Here is a 22,421-nt window from a genome sequence, read left to right as displayed (position 1 = left end):
ACCCCAGGCACAGGAGCATATATCTATGGCTTTATATCTCATCCACGTTACAGGCTTTACAGCATACAGCCTCGGATGTATCGTAAGATAAGTGTTTAAACCTAAACCCACATCGGCTCTTAGGGACTGTGGTGGCGCGATAGTAGCGCGCCACGCGGTAGGGGCAGCGCTACCTAGTTTAGCTCACAAAGACTGAGTTTAAATGTTGCCTGTGTATGTTTTGTTAGCATGTCAATATACTCTGTTACGTATTATATGTTCCGTTTCAAATTATCTGTTAAACCACATTCATTTGATTCCATACAGTAATCCCGTAGCATTCTTGTGCACATATTTACAGCTAATACTGCGGTGATTTCTAGGCTATAGCTATATTTATCAATACATCATATTCTGTTCATTTGCTGTTTATTTAGTTTAAAAGGTAACAGGATAACTTGTAGTCTTTGTGGCTTACCGGCGTCTGCTCTGTTGTTGTTAAAGGAAAGTTTGCCGCGATCGGTGAGTTTAAATGACGTTACTACATCCGGGTTAACAGGAAATGATTGTAATTTTGAGTAATTATTTATTTGGTCTGTCAAAGTCTTTGGTGGCTTAGGGGAATGTTTTGGTGAGTCAGATACAAATCTTCGGTAAATTTCTAGCCTACTAGATCTGTTAATTTTGGCTGATTGTAGCTTTTATTGTCTGTTCGCCTTAGCCACCCCTGTATTTTATTTGGGGTTGGTATCTTCCAATTCCAGGGATGGCTACAGGCCTATATAGACTGTCAGTTTCAGTTGCTCGAGAGAGCTAGAGAAGGAAGGACGTCAGTCTGTGAAGGCTCTGGTGACTAGTGCAAAAACGTCAAACTTGTATACAGCTGTAACTTTGTATTGTTTAATAAGTTTTGACTCTCACGTCAATTTATTTTATTTTTTGTGGAAGTATATATTTTTTTCCCTTTTTTTTTTTTTTTTTTTTTTCTTTTGGTTTTGTTAATTGATTATTTTGCCTATGGGCCTTAATTTGGGACAAGTATAATAAAATCCCATCCTTTTTGACACCACTTTTGATTCCGTCTGAGTGTCTACATCTGCTCACGACCATTCTGTTGCATCTACCCTCAACAGGGACATGTAAGATATTACGTCAACGTTAGCTAGCTACCTAGCTAGTTAACTAACTCCATTGTTTAGCTTGATAGCCCCGGCAGTTTTGGGAAACGCTAATGATGTTAAATCCATGTAACGGGCTTTACAGCATCCATCCCTCAGATGTATCCCAAGATAATACCATGGATGTATTAATAGAACACATGATGAATTACAGCCTCCAATTTGGACGTGCATTCAGTGAGTCCGACTGAGTTCAGCTCGACTCGCTGACGCTGTATAATGCTGGCAACCATGTCGGAGCTTTCTTTAAGTTGTTTACCAAAATCTCTCACCTTGTTGTCCAGGTTCCTTATGGTGGTTAAAACATCACCGAGGGAAGGTTCAGTCTCTGTGGCCAACTTTGATGTATCCTCCATACTAGGGCTAGCAGCTTAGCTAGCTGTGGAAAGCTAACTTGTTTCCCGCGTTAGCATACGGGCTAGCAGTCTTGAGCGGAGGAAAGTTTTTACTGTTGACAGCCGACAATGTTCTTCTTGGTATCTTCGTCCCACCTTGCGTTATAACACCGTGGGTGAAGTGTTAGTTAGTGATGGGACATTTGACACCGAGGCACCGAAGCTTGTATCACTTCCGCAAAGCACACTGGTTCGAAACAGTGTGTTGGAGCTTGTATCAAATTGAAATAAGCACGACTGATGACGTTCGAAGCTTCGAACGTCACTGAAACTCTGGATGGGTTTGCTGGATTCATGTCGATAACGCGTTTACCAATGGCCCGTTAGACTTCACTGGAACATCGCGGGATTTATGAGTGTGGCTTGCAATTTATTTGATTAGCCTATTAATGGAAATTAGCCTACTTACATACACCTGTAATACTAATTGTATAAAGGTGGCATTGTTGCTGCAGTATATTGAATCCATATTTAGCCTAATTAAACATACTTACATTCAAATCCTAGTAGTTTATATTATTATATTATGTTATATTCAAACATAGGCTTTATATTTTTAATTCAGTCATGTTCATGTCATTTAATTCAAGTTCAGTCATGTCATGCCATATGCATGTGTCCATTCTGTCTCTCCTATGTTCATATTATAGCCTAAGCTTTGTTTGGCTGTGTCGAGTTCATAGCCGCTGTCATTTCTGCTGACCACCGGATGTCACCGTGTTGTCTTCGATGCTTTGATGCTTCGGATCATTTTGCAATACAATCAGGAAGAAGCTTCAGAAGCTTCACAAGGCTTCGTTTGCCCATCACTAGTGTTAGTAGTCAGCATAGGTTTTAGTCAATGGCAGTATTTCAGTTCGAATTTGGGACCAAGCGAACGGATCTTTTGTCTGTCCTGTTAGCCAGGTGTGTGTGTACCGGTGTTGTAAACGGAAGTCATGACAGGACTTGAATCGGTCACCTGAGAGCAGAGGCACTGTCTTCCCCTACTGGCGTGAGGGTGTAACGCTAGGATTTGTACACTGGAATGAGACACTTGTTAGAAATGAAAGAAGTGAATTTTCTTAGTTGTGAAATTCGTTCTATTGATAGATTCTGTTTTGATAAGATTGATAGATGTTTTAAGTATTTTCACCTAATACAGGTAAAAAAACGAAATCAAGCACAAAAGTATTGTTTTTAACAAAATTGTTATCAGCCTAAAATACTTTTATTCTCTTGCTATGTTGTTTATCTTACTTCGATTTTATAAGACCAATAATTTTTGCGTGAATCTAAATCAAGTGACTGCTAGGCTACTTCAAAAACTTAAATGGAGCTGGTAAAAATAAACATTTCAAAACGCACTCAGAACAACCAAAAACAACCAAACGGGAACGTTGTGTGGAGGTAACAGTGCAACCACAGGAGAACGTTCCCGTTGGTTGGTTCCCCTAACGTTTAGGGAACGTTATAACTATGAGGGAACGTTCCCTAAACGTTAGTTTTTGGTTTGGTTCGAACTAACCTTTAGAGAACCAAACACTAACGTTCCCTAAACGTTCTGTGTTAGTAATTTGGCCAAATTACTCCACCTCCAAGCTGAAGAAGCATCTTAAAGTAAGCTATTTTTTTAATTAGCCAAGGGTAGTCGTCTGCTGTAGTTTTACTGGTCACCTTGCTATTTTAACATTGACGTGCGACTTTACATTCTCCTATGTGCTGATTTACTAGCTCCAGAGCCGTTTAAAGACTGACTAGCCCCGTTTGACATGCTAGCTAACGTTAGCTAAAATTAGCTCGTGGTAGCAAGACTGCGGTTAGATTTTTGTAGTATGCAGTTCGGGACTACCAATACAATAATCTATCTGCTTGTTCAGGTACACATTCAGCTAGTTGGAATAAAAAGAACACCCCATTATAGGCCTGTTTAGTAAGCTGGATGTGATAGCTGCATTCCTACACTTATAAAACGCAATTCAATGTGGAAGTAATCCTGAAATCCAAGTATTCAGAATACGTTACTCAGATTGAGTAACGTAACGGAATACGTTACAAATTACATTTGTGGGCATGTATTCTGTATTCTGTAACGAAATACGTTTTGAAAGTATCCTTCCCAACACTGATAATATAAGGTCTATTGGTGAAGCATCATTAATCACTTTGGGGGGGGTGGTACATGTTGTCCCCACCGGACATAAAAATAATTCCGCAGAGGCAGGGACATGTAGACCAGAAAGGGGGCAATCCCACACCCCCCCCCTTTTATTTCCTTCCTGCTAGAATATAAAGTGCAGCTTCCAGCATGAAGCGTATCCCACAATCCACTGCAACATGAGGTCACACAGGTCGGACTCCGCCTGTGCTCTAGAGACCTGTCAACAAATGTGAGTAGATATTTAAATGTATTTTTAACGTTGTTGCTTTTGCTGTGTTGATTTGCGAGCTGCAGTCAGGAGAAAGATGCTTTTATTGTTTTAATTTGGAGGTTTTCTTCTGACCCAAGAGTGAGGGAGCGGTACATGTAAAGGTAAATGTTGGACAAAAACAAGCTGTGTAAAAAAAGTATTAAGGTAGTAAATATTAACAGGTAAATGTACTTAAAGTATCAAAGTAATATGTGACACGGAGGCCACTTGGAGAGATAGCTGCTGCTGTACCAGTTGCTGATCTTTATCTCATTAGATGGTCAGTTAGCTCCATCTAGTGGACAGATAGTAGAAGTCCATCATCTGATGGGGGACTTCTCTGACACTGACTGGGTGTGTGGACAGGTTGGACTGGTTCTGACGTCTCTCTGACTCTGAAGTTATGAACTGTGACGGCGTCTTCAGATCAAATGCACATGGACACCAGGACTGACGAGGGCCAATGAGCAGCTTCTTCTCTCCCAGTGTTTCCTCGACACATGAAGGAGGAAAGTGTCTGGAAAGTGACCTGAAGAGACTTCAGCAGGTGAGAATCTGACCAGAGGAATCTGGAAATGGTTGATGAACAGAATCACTTTGATTCAATCTGTTTGACAGGACAGAAGAAATGTTTCTTTCTGGGTTGTTCTTCAGATTTTTATAGATGGACTATGATTCTAATGAGTGTCCATCTGAGTTAAAGGAGAGAGGTTTGAGAATGATTAGCATGTATTACTGTTGGTAGTTCTCAGGTCTAAACAACAGCAGAATGTTATCTGAGTTCACATCAGTGAAAAACAGGGAGAGTCAAAACTGGTCGGACAGCTTTGATCAACTTGGCCGTGGTACATTTGATCCAAAAACCAGTTGTACTTTGACAGTGAGTTGTTTGTACTTTTACTGCATTACAGAATTACCGTAAGATCATTATGTACTGCAGTAAAATTATCAATACACTCTGTCAAATTACTTTGTTAGTAAGCTAAATGTACTTAAAGTAGTGTGTGTGTGTGTGTGTGTGTGTGTGTGTGTGTGTGTGTGTGTGTGTGTGTGTGTGTGTGTGTGTGTGTGTGTGTGTGTGTGTGTGTGTGTGTGTGTGTGTGTGTATGCAGTGGTGAGAGTGAGAATGAGGAAGATGTTGATGTAACTATGTGGGTGGCTAAACCACACAAGAGTTGAAGATGGCGAGGGAAGCCATAAGAGTTGAGATTCTTTTAAACTTAAGCATACGTTGCAGACATAAGGTATAACCTTGATAATGCAGCGCCTAGGTTGGTGTGGAGTTGAGATAAGTTGAGCTAACATCAGATCTGTGCAGTCAAAGACTATGTGAGTGTCAGGAAGGGCATGTTGATGTGTTTGTGTGTGTAAGAGAGGGTGCGTCTGTCATCAGTGAAAAATGCAAGGAGTGTAAGAACTGGTCAGACAGCATGGTGATACATTTAATGTAACTAAAACACAGCCATCTTCCAACTACTGAGACAGACTTGGTTTGTGTGTGCCTGAAGGAAAGAGCAGCTGATTCTCTGTTTTCTACAGTATCTGTGACATGTTGGAGAGGAATGAGAGACTAATGTGTCCTGTGATGAAAAGCTTGTTATAGTGACAGAGGTCATGTCTCCCAGCAGGTGAGGACTCTGCTATGAGTCAGGGTGAGGACAGAGAGGAGGGAGCCCCTCCCTCTAAAACCACTCTGTGTGGGGACCATGACAGCCAGACCAAAGCTCAGAGGTGAGATGATGATGGACTCTTCTCCATGTTAGAGCTCAGCACTCACATCACTCCACCATCATGATTCATGACACTGAATAAGTGGTTAATAATAATAACTTCTTACTTTAATACTCAACAAAGAGCCAATGACTGATTATCAACTGAGATGAGACAGCATCTTTCATCAGATTACATTTTGGTGAACAGTTACTGATCCACTGTCTTTGTTTGAATCAGGATGCAGCAGCAGAAACCAGGACCTGAACCCAGCTGTGTGTCCATGAAGAGTGACCGGTCTATGCGTCCTCCTATTCAGTTTAAAGATGGACAAGCTGTTGATGAAAGGTAAGAATTTAAAACTTTATTTTCTGAGTCTCTCAGAGCTTCATGGTGTAGGTTCGGCAATGCCACAAAATGTGATTTAATCTGATGCCCAGCTGTGTTTCCATGAAGAGTGACCGGTGTATGGGTCGTTTAAATGAGGTTAGTAATGGAAAAGCTGCTGATGGAAGGTAAGAATTTGAAAATGAACTTATCTGCCTCTCCTGAGAAGAAGAATCCAGATTTGGTCCAGAGCTTCCTAGTCTGTTGTAGGACTCTACGATATAATGTGTCAGCAGTAGCATCACAGTGTACACCTACTGTATAAATAAATAAATAAATAAATAAATACAATTAACTTCTTACTTTAATAGTCAACAAAGAGCCAACTACTAGACAGCATCTTTCATCAGATTACATTTTGGTAAACAGTTAATGATCCACTGTCTTTGTTTGTATCAGGATGCAGCAACAGAAACCTGGACCTGAACCCAGCTGTGTGTCCATGAAGAGTGACCGGTCTATGCGTCCTCCTATTCAGTTTAAAGATGGACAAGTTCTTGATGAAAGGTAAGAACTTAAAACTTTGTTATTATCAGACTCTCTCAGAGGTTCATGGTCAAGGTTTGGCAATGCCACATAATGTGATTTTAATCTGATGCCCGGTGATACCAGGACCATAACCACCAGACAGATTAGCGCTACACAAGACGATTGTGATTGGTTTAAAGAAATGCCAATAAACTAGAGCAGAACCTATTTGGAAGTAATTTTAATAGCCTTTAGTAGAGAGGGATGGACAATTATATTGAAAGCCATTATCTCATTGTTTCATTATGAAAATGTGTGGTATAGTTACATAAGAAATAAATTTCTCCAAATATAGGCAGTTTAAAACTACTTTAAAAAGTTAGCGTTGAGTGGTTAAAATTCTTCTTTCACCTTAAACTGCTTTTCACAGTTTGTTCGTTCATATTAGTCTGCAGCAGAGACCTGAACTTGAACCCAGCTGTGTGTCCATGAAGAGGTCTATGGATCATCTTATTTCCTTTAAAGATGAACAAGCTGCTGTTGGAAGGTAATAATTTAAAAGTGAACTTTGTTATTATCTAACTTTCAGAGCTTCATATTCAAGGTGGACAATGCCACAAAATGTGGTTTTGATCTGCTGCATAGTGATACCAGGACCAGAACATCCAGTAAAATCTGATAGATGAGCAGTTGATGACATTCTGATTGAATACATAGCTGATACCATATCAGAACACCTTTTGTAAACTGTGTTCAGATTTGAGTAATTGAATGTCAGTAAACTTGATGTTTTCTCCAGAGTTCAACGGGAGAGCTCAGAGGGCCTCGATGGTCAGTCTGCCCAGCTGCATCAAACAGACCAGGACTCCATATTTATGGTGTGTACATGTACAAACACAGGTTTCACTATTAACCACAGATTAAATGCTAACCTACCATTCAGATCCCAACAGTCTCCATGCTGCTCTGTTCAGACCAGCATACCTTCAGCCTGATGAATCATATGTTGTGTTCTTTATAGAGGTGTGCACAAGATTAAAACGTTACCATATTTCTAGTTGAGGTTAAAAGTTCTTTGTGATATCAGTACACAAGCAGAATTGCGATAGTACTACCGAGGACCAATTCACTTTAACTCAATCGTTGCCAGTTTGTTAAAGTCACAGTGAGACACGGCAATGCTGGTAAAGGGGACACAAGTGTGGTTACAGTTTCAAAACTTCATGCAGACAGCGTTTGCTGCAATATAATATAATAGTGAGATCGCCATGCAGTTAATGTTTAACTTCTGAGACAGGTGGAAGTTGGTGACTGACAGGCACAATACTAAAGCCTTCATATGCCCTTGTGACAGACTGACAGGCTGAGGTTGTACAGGCAAGGCAACTTTATCTCTATAGTAATTTTCAGCAACAAGTCAATTTAAAGTGCTTTACATAAAATATTAAAGAGCAATTAAAAACGGCCATGAAAAAAGGCTAAAAAAGATACAAATACAAGAGTAAGTTATAGTGCATTGTAAGAAATGAGTCATTTTTGATTAATAGGTTTTAGGCACGGGTTTGGTAGTTTGAGAGAGACGCCACAGTTATTTTTGCAGTGCTATGCTACACCCTGCTATGTTCTGCTATGCCATGCAGCTACTACAACTACTATTTCTAGTCATAGTTCCATTATCTTTATTGTTACTATAATTGCCACAGTCACCGTCAGACACCGCCTACCAAGAGACTGGGTCTGTGGTGATTTTCATCACCACTGTTACACTACATGCTTGCTCTTTGGGGAATTATTGTAATTGTTGGGTCTTCTATCTGTAAAGTGTCTTGAGATAACTTTTGTTATGATTTGATACTATGAATCAAATTGAATTATTAGGTCTGAAGACGTAAGTTATAGAGGAGAGAAGCCATTTAAGTTTGTGGCAAAACATTTCATGGTGCTCATTTTTCATTTTGTGACTTTCAATTGAATAAAAGTCATATTACATAATTTAGGTTTTCTTCAAAATAGTGTTTAAATATTTTCTCGTTCTCGTGAACCCAATCTTGTGTCTCGTCTTGTGACCTGAGTGTCACGTCAAACCACTAGTTCTTTACATTAAATGTTCAGTTTATCGTTCTGTTTCAGCTGCTGGAGGAGAACATCGTCACCTTTGTGAAGAACGAACTGAAGAAGATCCAGAAGGTTCTGAATCCAGATTACCCAGAATTCTTAGAGAGTCAGAATAAGGCTGAGGATGTGTTGGACGGTGAGGATGAGGAGAGTAGGAGCAGCAGAGATGCATTTCTGAAGATCACACTGCACTTCCTGAGGAGAATGGAGCAGGAGGAGCTGGCTGACCGTCTGCAGAACAGTGAGACGATTGAAGATTTAACATGATGGAAAGAGGAAATTAACTTAAAATGGGAGCAACTATATATATATATACATGCATGCATACATACACACAGTACAGGCCAAAAGTTTAAGTTTTGTTAAGTACATAATTCCATATGTGTTCATTCATAGTTTTGATGCCTTCAGTGAGAATCTACAATGTAAATAGTGATGAAAATAAAAAGGAAACGCATTGAATGAGAAGGTGTGTCCAAACTTTTGGCCTGTGCTGTACCGGTCAAAAGTTTTAGAACACCCCCAATTTTTCCAGGTTTTTATTGAAATTCATGCAGTTCAATGTCTTATTGTACTCTGAAATGAAATAATAGAACAAATGAACAATTTAAGTTGAAAAAGATATCATGGAATCAATTTATAAACCAAAATGTATTCTAAAGTTTTGACTCATCGAAGTAGGCCCCTTTGGCAGATATAACAGCTGAACACACTCGTGGCTTTTTTTCTACAATGGAAATCAAATATTCTTCAGAAAGTTCTTCCCAACTCTGTTGCAGAAGTTCCCATAAATGTGTGGCACTTTTAGGTTGCTTTGCTTTCACTTTTCTGTCCAGTTCATCCCAAACCAGCTCAATGGGGTTTAAGTCTGGTGACTGTGCTGGCCACTCCATGTTTTTAAGCTTACCATCTTGTTCTTTTTTGCTAAGGTAGTTCTGGCATAGCTTGGACTTATGTTTGAGGTCATTATCTTGCTGTAGGATGAACCCCTGACCAACTAGGCGCATACCAGAGGGTACTGCATGGGGCTGCAAAATGCTGTGGTAGCCGTTTTGGTTCAGGGTGCCTTTCCCTCTGTACAAATCACCGACCCTGGATCCAGCAAAACAGCCCCAGACCATCACGCTTCCTCCTCCATGTTTGACAGTTGATGTCACACACTGAGGAACCATCCTTTCACCTACTTGACGGGGTACATAAATCCTGCGTGATGAACCGAAGAGTTCAAATTTTGATTCATCAGTCCATAGCACCTTCTTCCAGTCTTCAGTAGTCCATTGGCAGTGTTTCTTGGCCCAGGCAAGCCCCTTTTTCCTATTCTGACGTCTTAGCAATGACTTTCTTGCTGCAACTCGACCTATCAAACCTGCAGCTCGAAGTCTTCTCTTTACAGTTGAAACTGAGACTTGCTTATTACAACCACTGTTAAGCTGTGCTTGAAGCTGTTGTCCTGTGAGCCGCCTATCATGCAACTGTTGACTCTCAGAAACTTGTCTTCTGATTCTGTTGTGGCTTTGGGTCTGCCAGACCTCTTCCTGTCAGAGTTTCCCCCAGTTTCTAAGTGCCTTTTGATGGTGAAGAATACTGTACTCACCGACATCTTGACTTTCTTCGCAATTTCTCTGTAGGAAAGACCAACATTTTTAAGAGTTATGATGGTCTGTCTCTCTTCCATTGTTAATTGCCTTTTTCCCGCCATTTTAATAGCAACACACTACTTTCTGCAGTACAATACTGTTCAAATAATGCTCACGAGGGTATGTTACCACAGTGTGTTCCAACAATACTTTTATACAAACAGAGGGGGTTGTAAGTAATCCAGACAAGTTGGAACATCTGTGGGAATTTTTAGCACAAACTTTCAAAGCTTGATCAACCTCCAGTGCTGCGGAACAACTTTACATTGTTAACCCATTTCTTGTTCAGTGAAAAAGGCCTTTTTGTAAAATACTGAAATGTACATTATTTTTTAGTTTTGGATAACCTTACTTTTTTTTAACCCAAGGCAGTTCACCACTTACCTTTGTACCATTTCAAGCTATTCATTGGACTTGAACTGCTAAAATTTCAATAAGAATAAAACAATTGGGGTGTTCTAAAAATTGTGTGTGTGTGTGTGTGTGTGTGTGTGTGTGATCTGCAAGATTGTTCATCTTAAAACTGATACAGCCTTAAATGTTTCGATTCTCTGATGTAATTTGTTGTTTGTTTATTCAGGAACTCGTGTTGCAGTGTGCCGCCCTAAATTCAAGTCCAACCTGGAGAAGAAGTTCCAGTGTGTGTTTGAGGGGATTGCTAAAGCAGGAAACCCAACTGTTCTGAATAAGATGTTCACAGAGATCTACCTCACTGATGGAGGTACTTTAAAGGTCAATGAAGAACATGAGGTCAGACAGATTGAAATAGCATCTAGGAAACCAGACAGACCAGAAACAATAATCAGATGTGAAGACATCTTTAAAACTCCACCTGGAAGAGATGAACCAATCAGAACCGTGATGACAAAGGGAGTGGCTGGCATCGGGAAAACAGTCTTAACACAGAAGTTCACTCTGGACTGGGCTGCAGGCAAAGCCAACCAGTACATCCAGTTCATATTTCCATTCACTTTCAGAGAGCTGAATGTGCTGAAAGAGAAAATGTACAGCTTGGTGGAACTTGTTGATCACTTCTTCAGTGAAACCGAAGAAGCAGGGATCTGCAGCTTTGAAAGTGTTCCGGTTGTGTTCATCTTTGACGGTCTGGATGAGTGTCGACTTCCTCTGGACTTCCACAACACTGAGATCCTGACTGATGTTACAGAGTCCACCTCAGTGGGTGTGCTGCTGACAAACCTCATCAGGGGGAAACTGCTTCCCTCTGCTCGCGTCTGGATAACCACACGACCTGCAGCAGCCAATCAGATCCCTCCTGAGTGTGTTGACATGGTGACAGAGATCAGAGGATTCACTGACCTACAGAAGGAGGAGTACTTCAGTAAGAGATTCAGAGATGAAGAGCAGGCCAGCAAAATCTACTCCTACATTAGGGCATCACGAAGTCTTCACATTATGTGTCACATCCCAGTCTTCTGCTGGATCACTGCTACAGTTCTGGAGAAGGTGTTGAAGACCAGAGGGGGAGGAGAGCTGCCCAAGACCCTCACTGAGATGTACATCCACTTCCTGGTGGTTCAGTCCAAACTGAAGAACATCAAATATCATGGAAAATCTGAGATAGATCAACACTGGAGTCCAGAGACCATGAAGACGATTGAGTCTCTGGGAAAACTGGCTTTTGAGCAGCTGCAGAAAGGCAACCTGATCTTCTATGAATCAGACCTGACAGAGTGTGGAATCGATATAAGATCAGCCTCAGTGTACTCGGGAGTGTTCACACAGATCTTTAAAGAGGAGAGTGGACTGTACCAGGACAAGGTATTCTGTTTCATCCATCTGAGTGTTCAGGAGTTCCTGGCTGCTCTTCATGTCCATCTGACATTCATCAACTCTGGAGTCAACCTGCTGGCAGAAGAAGAATCAATATCCCAGAAGACTGAAACCAGAGAAGATAGATCTGCACAGTTCTATCACAGTGCTGTGGACAAGGCCTTACAGAGTCCAAATGGACACCTGGACTTGTTCCTCCGCTTCCTCTTGGGTCTTTCACTAGAGACCAATCAGACTTTACTACGAGGTCTGATGACACAGACAGGAAGTAGCTCCCAGACCAATCAGAAAACAGTTGAGTACATCAAGACAAAGATCAGTGAGGATCTGTCTGCAGAGAGAAGCATCAATCTGTTCCACTGTCTGAATGAACTGAATGATGGTTCTCTAGTGGAGGAGATCCAACAGGCCCTGAGTTCAGGAAGTCTCTCCACAGATGAACTGTCTCCTGCTCAGTGGTCAGCTCTGGTCTTCATCTTACTGTCATCAGAAAAAGATCTGGACATGTTTGACCTGAAGAAATACTCTGCTTCAGAGGAGGCTCTTCTGAGGCTGCTGCCAGTGGTCAAAGCCTCCAACAAAGCTCGGTATGTGCACATAACTATCCAGATTAAATTAAGTTTTTATTCAGAGAAAAAACATTGTGTAATTTTTTTTTGTATCTATTGCTGACTCCTTTTCAGGTTAAGTGCTTGTAACCTTTCAGAGATGCTGTGAAGCTCTGTCCTCAGTTCTCAGCTCCCAGTCCTCTAGTTTGAGAGAGCTGGACCTGAGTAACAACGACCTGCAGGATTCAGGAGTGGAGCTGGTGTCTCCTGGACTGAAGAGTCCACACTGCAGACTGGAAACTCTCAGGTTGGTGTTCAATGAGGACCTAAGTAACTATTTCAAACAACAGTTCTTGTATTTTTTGTAATCAACCTAGAGTGCCTGGATATACGTTTTTTATGACTTTTTTGGTCATAGCTCTTCCGCCTTACCATGAACTTAATTCCCTTCCTTGAGCACCGGTGGTTTGAAGGACACCACAAGCACTTTTTTCTTTAATCCTTAGTTGGGGACAACAGTGGACAAATGTGAATGTTTAACATGACGTGTGTGTGTTTGTGTGTGTGTGTGTGTGTGTGTGTGTGCGCGTGCTTGCATATGTGTGTGTTTATGTGTGTGTGTGTGTGTGTGTGTGTATGTGTGTGTGTGTGTGTGTGTGAGTGTGTTTGTGTGTGTGCGCACTTGCGCGTGCATGTGTGTGTGTCTGTGTAGTCTCTCAGGCTGTCTGATCTCAGAAGAAGGCTGTACTTCTCTGGCCTCAGCTCTGAGCTCCAACCCCTCCCGTCTGAGAGAGCTGGACCTGAGCTACAATAATCCAGGAGATGCAGGAGTGAAGCTGCTGTCAGATGGAGTTAAGGATCCAAACTGGAGACTGGACACTCTCAGGTATTTATGGACAGACAGGTACTAAGGGACTAAGTAATGGAGGAACTAAGTAAAGGTATATCTGAATTTTATTGAAGGTCAGATGTCTCGAATGATTCAATTAACATTCACAAAATAAGATTTAATCAGCTATCACTTTAAGCATACAACTTATCACTTTAAACAACATACATTCAAATTAAGAACTTGCTTTCCCTACTCAACTTTTGTACCGAGATAGGTAACTGATATTCGGTACTAGTACCCAAACTGTACCTTTTTTGGTAGCTTACTTTCTCTCTAACAAAATAATTAATTGAATTTGGAAAAATAAGCCAAACATACAGTATTTATCTTATATTCACTCCCAAACAACCTTCAGCCGGTCAGTCTGTGACCAGGGCATAGAGAATGCTGTTGTGCTTGTCTCAGAGTAAGTGTAACCACTTATGCAATTAAGCATTGCCCTGACTATGACTTGAAAAAGCTGTAGTGAGAGCTGTAGAGTTGACGTAGTCGCACTCCGTCTAATTGAAAATTGTATTTCACACTATGATCTGAGCCCGCCCTCCCTATACTCGAACGAAGTGGCTGCTTAGGGTCCTGCGGCCACTAGGGGGCCCTCAAACTTTGGTCCGACTGTTAACCCGGACCTTGACCTATCTAACATTACTTGATTCTGACTGACGTGGCAACCATATGAATGTTGGTAATGAAATGTTCGGTGGTGCTGATATAGCGACAAGCAAGGATCATGATGTTTGCTTGATCTAAAACTGGCAACAACGGTGACCTACAGAGCGAAACCCCCTGCTGCACCTTCACTAAATGGCCTCGGATTTGAACGGAAATACAACAAAGGGCCCCCAGATGTACAGGGTCAACCCTGACTATTCAATTTTGCAATTATCCACAGCCCTGGAGTATGAAGTTGATTGTGTCTTTTTTTTCTTCTTGCAGGGTGGAACCTGGTGGACCACAGAATCTGAGACCTGGTGTGAGGAAGTGTGAGTATGTTTTAAGTTTGCTCTAAGAGAACTCTAGTTTAACTGCATGTTTAACTCCTTCCTTGCGCTTGAAGTTTAATATAAGATGAGGTTACTTATTATTTCAATGTTTTACTGAAGAGTGCTTAGCAATAGACAAAAGCAACTATAAAGAAATAATCAAGAAACAATAGCACGGTGCTTCCATTATGGAACTACTTAACTCACACTGGCAGATCAGACTTGTCAGTGTGGTTTGAGGCGGTGTGAGAGTCCTGTACAGGAAACAGGAAACATCACTGCCTGAATACATTGATCCAACAGAACTAATAAATAAATAAATACATTAATCAACAGTCGAGCCAAGTGAAAGTTAACTTTGTTTCTTCATTTATCATTCACACATAAGTTGTTGTGTTCTAGTAGCCTTCAGTTTTCTTCTCTGGATGTTTTTAATAAATAAGCGTTGAAAAAACTCACAGTTCAAAAACACAACACAGCATAATTAATGTCATAAAGATGTTTAAAAGGTGCATAAAGTGAGTTTAGGTTGATTTATCTTCCAGTTCCTCCCTGATGGGAGACCTGGTATCAGATATACGACACATACACAAACATACCATAAATATTCATTTTTCATACATAAACTGGTATTTCTATAAAGTGAACATCAGATAATAGCAGTTTTAGAAAGCAGATGGTTCAGAGCTGCTTTGTGCTGCAGTAGAATAAGATGTGACAGTTTTATTAGTGAGACTTTACTCAGTTCATGTTTCTAGATTTGGATCATCAGCTGTCATCATCGGGTCAACACGAGGACAAGAAGCTGAACATTGTTGACATGTTGACTCTCATGTTCACTAACTGTTCATGTTGTTAGAACTGGATTGTTAAACATCACTCACAGCTGAATAGAAATGGACGTTTGAAGGATTTTCTTTCAGTTATTTTCAGTAAAGTTGTTAATAAATCATCAGATGATAACCTGCAGCTGTATTGTGTCTTGTTCTCTCCATCAGATGTCTGTGAACTGGAACTGGACACAAACACAGTACACAGAGAGCTCAAACTGTCTGACAACAACAGGAAGGTGACAAATGTGAAGGAGAATCAGTCATATCCTGATCATCCAGACAGATTTGACTACTGTTTTCAGCTGCTGTGTAGAAATTATCTGAATGGTCGCTGTTACTGGGAGGTCGAGAGGAGAGGAAAGCTTTCTATAGCAGTGAGTTACAGAGGAATCAGCAGTAAAGGAAACAGTGATGACTGTAAATTTGGATGTAATGATCAGTCCTGGAGACTGTTCTGCTCTGATGATGGTCGTTACTCTGTCAGACACAATAATAGAAAAACACGCATTTCCACCACTGTCTCTAACAGAGTAGGAGTGTATGTGGACGTTCCTGCTGGCACTTTGTCCTTCTACACAGTCTCCTCTGACTCACTGATCCACCTCCACACCTTCAACACCACATTCACTCAACCTGTTTATCCTGGGTTTTGGCTCTCGTGTGGTTCCTCAGTGTCTCTGTGTCCTCTGCAGGACTGAGAGTCTCTCCTGTGGACAGAAACACTGACTGAAGATCAGCTGCTGAAATCAAAGTTCAGTCTGTTCACCATCACACACACTCTGCACTGTGAAGCAGATCTGAGACTCAAACACAAAAACATTCATCTGATTTCATCTCTGGTACCCCTTTTCCACCAAGACAGAGCTGGTGCTGGTTCGGAGCCAGAGCCTAGTTTCAAATCGGTTCTTTGTTTTTCGACCACCAAAGCACCAGCTCCGAACCAGTAAAAGTGGTTCTTAAGTAGCACCAAATCATTGCTTGGCCAGAAGTAAGAACCGCTTACGTCAGCGGCTGGGGGAGGGGTTACCGTGACCAACAAGACACGATGGACGCGATTAAACAAAAACAGCAGTGGTCAGAGGAGGAAAAAAAGCTGCTTTCTTGCACTATAAAGGCGAGCCGCGCGAACACGTTGGATCCGCTGAGTTTGGATGCCGATGTAGGTCCGCAAAGCCATGAACATCAATAGCAAAGCAATGTCCGCCATTGTTGATGGTGTGTTTGTGTTTGGCGCTGCCCTGCTAACGTTGCTGGGAAAGAGGAGACATATACAGTGATGTGAGACCTGGGTCTGTGCCGGCTCTTTAGCCTGTGGAAAAGCAAACCGGTTCTTTGGAGGCTCGGCAGTCGAACCAATTCTGAACCGGCACTAGCTCTGAACCAGCACCTGGTTCTTGTTGGTGGAAAAGGGGTATTATCAACATTTGAACGGTTGGACTAAAAACATAACATCTAAAAAATAATCAACTGTTATACTGTAGGTTACTATTATGTCCTTTATCATTTGAATCATATTGTAATTTATTTAAAATTTGGAAAGAAAATGTTTCTATAAACAATCATGTAGTCTAATGTTTCTAAGTGCTTTTAATAAAATCTAGTATGGAAGAAATCTGGAAGAATGAGCAAAAACTCTCCAACTTGTTGAAAACAAGAAAGCTCTTAAACTGTTTTCATGTTTAGCTGAGTTGAAATGAATGTAAGATAGCGCTGCCTTTATGTTTGTATTTCTGTTTAATATTTTAGTTTTGTCACTTTTTATTCCAGTTTGATTTGGTCTCAACCTGAGGCAGATTATTGTAATGAGTAATACATCAACATGTGTCTTGTTTGCTCGTTCTCATCTTTTTAATAAAAATACATTTAAACCTTGTAACAGATTATTTCTACACTGTAGTATTGTTCCTTTTACTTCAGTAACACATCAGAGTTCTTCCTCCATATTTGGTAACAAGAATAGAAGCAGCTGATATTTCTTGAATGTGCCCCTCAAACCGGCGGAGAGTCTCACGGGTCAAAGTTGAATCAACAAACGAGCTGCCAAAAAGTGATCTCCGTCCGTGGGAGCGTGTTCAAATGTATGTCCACAATTTACCTAGAAAACTGCATGGTACTGGATTCATTGGCTCTTTAAAACTATATTTCAACTGGTAGAAAGTTCTGGGTGGGCAATAATCTGTCAGATATTCACCTCATTCGTTACATGAAGTCATTTAGAGGCAGAAACAGCTAGGAGCTATGATCACTTTTTGGCAAGTGGAAACGTGCATTTGATGGATGTATTGCTTCTTAAAGACTGTATTTAAACTGGTTAAGTTCTTGGGGCTATAATCTGACAGAATTGAAATCCAGTATTTTTGAGGCAGAAACAACCTTTCAGTGTAAAGGTAGGGGCTGAGATCACTTTTTGGCAGAACAGCAGAAGCACGTGTCCCCCCCTCCCGCTCCAGGTGACTGATGGACAGACAGGTGCTGCTGTCGGTTCACTTTCCTTCTTCAGTTGTCGGATGGAAAGTTGGAGATGTTTCCAATCAGCAGAAATCAGCTGGGACAGCCAACCAACACACACACTGGGAGTCCAACCACTTTAATTCATGTTGACTTTGTGAATATTATATCTGAACTTTTAGCTTCAGTCTTCATCACAGACTCCAGCAGTTTTGGACAGTACCGAAGCCAAGTGGATGTAAAATCAATCTGAGCATCACAACTAACTGTTTTAGACACATATGGTCATAATAATGCTCCAAAATGCTGTCACATTGCATTTTTATATTGGCACATTTTCTTAAGGGGAGGACCCCTAAACCTCCTGCCAAATATGGTCCCCCAAGTCTTTTCCCAAACCTGGGGAAAAGTGCCCAGTGTAGTTAAACAGGAGGAATGTGAGGTAGAACAACAGCCTGTCAACTGCTACTGTTGATTCTGCATCAAGCTGCACAGTTTGGACATGTGCAGCTAACTGACTGCAGCTGGAACATCTGGTGGAGCATCACAGCTGTCTACAAACAAGGACAGATGTTAATGACTGCTGCACTTGATTATATCAATAATTCATAATCTATTAGCCTTGTGTGATGACAAAAACCAAAGTTTCTAAATGTCTGCCTTGTTTCCATTGCTGCAGAATGACTCCTCAACAATAAATGCCATCCCAATACTGACCTTACTTCCTTCACCTTTTAATGCTTCTGCTATTACCTTCTGCTTTGGTAGCACTAGGGTTCAAACCTTTCTGCCTAATGGCTGTCTCATCTTATTGCTTTTCTCGTCTTTTATTCCTGTTGGCCAGTCAGACTCTTAAAGTTTGGATTTTAGTTCTCTTACAAGCCAGTAACTGACCCTCTGCAGATATGACAGTTTTGTCATTGTGGAACAAACAATCCTTCATGTACATAGACTCTTTGTCCCAAAAACTCTAAGGATTAATATTATTATAAAATCTTATTTCATTTTACTTTGTAGTGTGAATTGAGGATTAAAAAGTATAAAATGTGTGTGCAGGGTGGGATTTGTGAAAAAAACAGATGGGGGGGGTGTTAAGTTAACGGACTTGAACTTGATGTGAAAGTATAAGCGGAGCGTCTGTTTTATATCGTTATTTATTCGTACATGTGCACGGCTCTGTTCATCCGTCTCCATCATTACACACAAGTGAACTGGCATACATGGCATACATGCAGTATGATAAACCGTAATACCTCAAATATAACAACCAACACTATTACCATAATGTATTGATAAGAGCGTTATCCAAAAATGATATTTAACACACAGATACATATTTTGGGAGGAAGACAGTGTTACAATTTATGACAAGAATAAATGGGTAAAAACGACTTTCTTTAGAGTTCTCCTCATAGAATTTTATGTGAAATGTAACATATTCACAACACCCTGTTATCATCTCTTCATTATGTTGTTAGAGAGAGAGAGAGAGAGAGAGAGAAAGAGAAAGAGAAAGAGACAGAGACAGAGAGAGACTGCAAGCAAAGAGACTGATGATGCAAACAGGTGATTTATTCATCTGACTTGTAAAATAACATCAATGATTGAATTGTTTTAAATGTCTGGGAATGTGGAACAACTAAATGTAAAATGAATGAATGAATGAATAAAACAAGGCCACATGCTGATTATTTGTGACTTGGTTTGATGGATTTATTCTTCCTGTTGTGTCTGTGTTTAAACTCCTAATTAAAAGGTAAAGTTTCCATCCACTAAAAGTTCTGTTGTTGACGCTAACAGACTCAAATTATTATTTTAAGTGTCTGACAACATTATGGAAAGGATCCCTACAGAGATAGAGCTTTTAGTTAAAGGGGTGATAGAATGATTATATAGAGTATTTCACACTGTTCCTTATGGTCTCCTAATGGGGTATGTAACATTGGTTGGGCTGAAAATGGCCTGGTTGATATTTTATTGGCCCTTATGCATCCCTGTGTTTTTGCCCTATTTGTAACAAGAGCTTTTCTTCCAAATATGGTATGGTCATGAATATTTAGATGAGCTGCGCGGTGATTGGTTGAGCGACTTGCCATACGCACACATTAGAAACGCGCGCTGATTGGTTGAGCGAATCCCCAATACACATACATTAGAGAAGCGACAGAATCTCATATTCCAGACACTGCAATGTTTCATTACCAAATTCACTTCTGAGACTTTTTTAAGCGAGAAATCAACTATATAATGCTCAAATATGGGCCGTTTTACAAAAATTGATGGCTAATTGCAAATTTGGTAAGACGTGTCGGACTTTAGGAGCTCCACACAGTCTGACGAGAAAGCGACAGCCTGCTGGGCTTCATACCCAGCGCAAAGTCACCCTTTGTGGATACTGCACTACGGGGCTCCGCGGCCAGCTGCCGGCATAACTATATCTATAAATAATACATTTACGGTTTGAATTTCGTCACGCCACTTATATAACACCATTCCCCAATGTCTTATAAAGCTAACCGTTGTGTCCGATTTGATTTTAAGGCATTTTTATGAACGCGAGGCGTCTTTGTAGGACGAGCAGCTGCTTGCTATATGTCCCATTCATTACAATGGGGAAATACCGCAGCTAGCTAGCTACACTGTCGCCATAACTAAATTATATTTACAGTTTGAATTTCGTCACGCCACTTATACAACATCATTCCCCAATGTCTTATAAAGCTAACCGTTGTGTCCGATTTGATTTTAAGGCATTTTTATGAACGCAAGGCGTCTTTGTAGGACGAGCAGCTGCTTGCTATATGTCCCATTCATTACAATGGGGAAATATCGCAGCTTGCTCACTTTCGCATAACTAAAGTATATTTACAGTTTGAATTCACGGCATGAATATTACAGGTTCCTCAAGGTCTTACAAAGCTTAGCTAACACTTGTCCGATTTCGGATTTCAATTGAATGTATGTTTGTGAATGTCAGAGTTAGGAGGAGGCTAGCTAGCTCTCATTGATGGACTCCAGCTCACCGCGGCTCTATCAATGAGACTCGTGGACAAGAGGCGTTTATTTCCCCGATTGTTTGTGTAAATAACTCAACACACATACCCATTATAAGATTAACTGGAACCTGCGGGCTGCGGTAAAAAATTGCGGGCGTAACAAGCTCGCTGACACTGCGGTCAGGGTGGCGATGTAGCAACCCAGGCAGCACCAACACCGGCACTAAACTCTGACACACAGTCTGAGAAAATTTGCAATTAGCCATCCTTTTTCGTAAAGCAGCCCATATTTGAGCTTTATATGGTTGATTTCTCGCATAAAAAAGTTTCAGAAGTGAATTTTGTAATGGAGTAGCAGAGATCTGCGTGACCTAGCTAGATTCAGAAAACTACCTGATCTCAGGTCAGTTGTGTAGCCTATGTAAATGTTGGGGCGTGACTGTTCTCTTAAGGTTCCGGATTTTGAGATGCTTGCACAAGCAACTAGCTTTGTTGGGATTCGCCCAGCGGCAGTTTGAAAATATGAGATTTTCATAGTAAAGGGGTTTCAGTGGGACTTTGAGCTTCTATGTATGTCCTATTTACCCACCAAACTGTCGTTATTCAACTATGACAGGGTAAAATCGGTTTTGCATTCTATCACCCCTTTAAAGGTCCCATGGCATGAAAATTTCACTTTATGAGGTTTTTTAACATTAATATGAGTTCCCCCAGCCTGTCTATGGTCCCCCAGTGGCTGGAAATGGTGATAGGTGTAAACCGAGCCCTGGGTATCCTGCTCTGCCTTTGTGAAAATGAAAGCTCAGATGAGCCGTTTTGGAATCTGCTTGTTATGAGGTCATAACAAGCAAGGTTACCTCCCCTTTCTCTGCTTTGCCCGCCCATAGAATTTGGCTCACCCATGAGAGAGAGACATCATGTCTTTCAAACGAGAAAAGTGGCAGTTGGTCACGGCCACACCCGACCCTCCAGCTTGCCCCCCCTCTCTCCTCTTCAATAGCTACAGACAGAAATGGCACATACTAAGGAAAGCTCATTGCCACATAGTGGCTGTGGTTCTGCACCAAAGCTGAATTTCGGGAAAGAGACTTCAGATACAGTATTAGGGGACCACTAAGGTCTATATAAAAGCATCCAAAGAGCACCATGTCATGGGACCTTTAAAGAGTAAGATCCTTTTAGTTTAACATGGAACAGCCCCAAAATCACCATCACCAAACTCCACCAGACTCCATGTAAATAATCAGGACTTTTAGCGTGTATAGAGCCTGCATATTTCCACATGTAAATGGGTGAGTTAAGGGTTTATTTCAACCAAACCAGAGTGGTGATTGTTGTTGGAACACTTGATATATATTTTTTTCTTTTTCTATCGTCTATAAATGAAATGTGTTTATTAATCATGAAATTGCTATTTTATTTAAATGGAGTCTAGTGGAAACATACATTTAAATGCTTACATTATATTTAGTTATTTCTCTTTATAATTACAAATAGTTTTAATTATTTAAGTGCTGTACATTATTTAATACTCAAGTAAAGTACAAGTACCTGGAGTTAAGTCCAGTACTAGAGTAAATGTACCCAGTTCCAGTCCACCCTAACTGATTAATGAACTGAATGTGTATCTGTTGTTCCCCTCCTGACCTCCAGGTGGCGGCGTTCTTTCATTTT

General features: G+C 40.8%; 1 protein-coding gene across 1 annotated transcript in view; it reads left to right on the top strand.

Moving 5' to 3' along the window:
* Positions 1–17,175, top strand: part of LOC120544624 (NLR family CARD domain-containing protein 3-like) — an 83,749-nt gene extending 66,574 nt beyond the window's left edge. Inside the window, exons 2-12 of the mRNA XM_039778521.1 lie at positions 4,309–4,489; positions 5,568–5,673; positions 5,893–6,000; positions 6,439–6,546; positions 6,956–7,054; positions 7,307–7,385; positions 8,638–8,863; positions 10,840–12,669; positions 13,391–13,484; positions 14,424–14,470; positions 15,469–17,175. Coding sequence (XP_039634455.1) covers positions 5,585–5,673; positions 5,893–6,000; positions 6,439–6,546; positions 6,956–7,054; positions 7,307–7,385; positions 8,638–8,863; positions 10,840–12,669; positions 13,391–13,484; positions 14,424–14,470; positions 15,469–16,001 — 3,213 coding nt within the window. The 5' untranslated portion in view covers positions 4,309–4,489; positions 5,568–5,584 and the 3' untranslated portion in view covers positions 16,002–17,175. The remainder of the gene's footprint in view (positions 1–4,308; positions 4,490–5,567; positions 5,674–5,892; positions 6,001–6,438; positions 6,547–6,955; positions 7,055–7,306; positions 7,386–8,637; positions 8,864–10,839; positions 12,670–13,390; positions 13,485–14,423; positions 14,471–15,468) is intronic.
* The last annotated feature ends 5,246 nt before the right edge of the window (positions 17,176–22,421 follow it).

Source organism: Perca fluviatilis, chromosome 2 (assembly GCF_010015445.1).
Source record: "Perca fluviatilis chromosome 2, GENO_Pfluv_1.0, whole genome shotgun sequence".
Lineage (NCBI taxonomy): Eukaryota > Metazoa > Chordata > Actinopteri > Perciformes > Percidae > Perca > Perca fluviatilis.
This window is presented reverse-complemented; position numbering and strand designations above follow the sequence as displayed.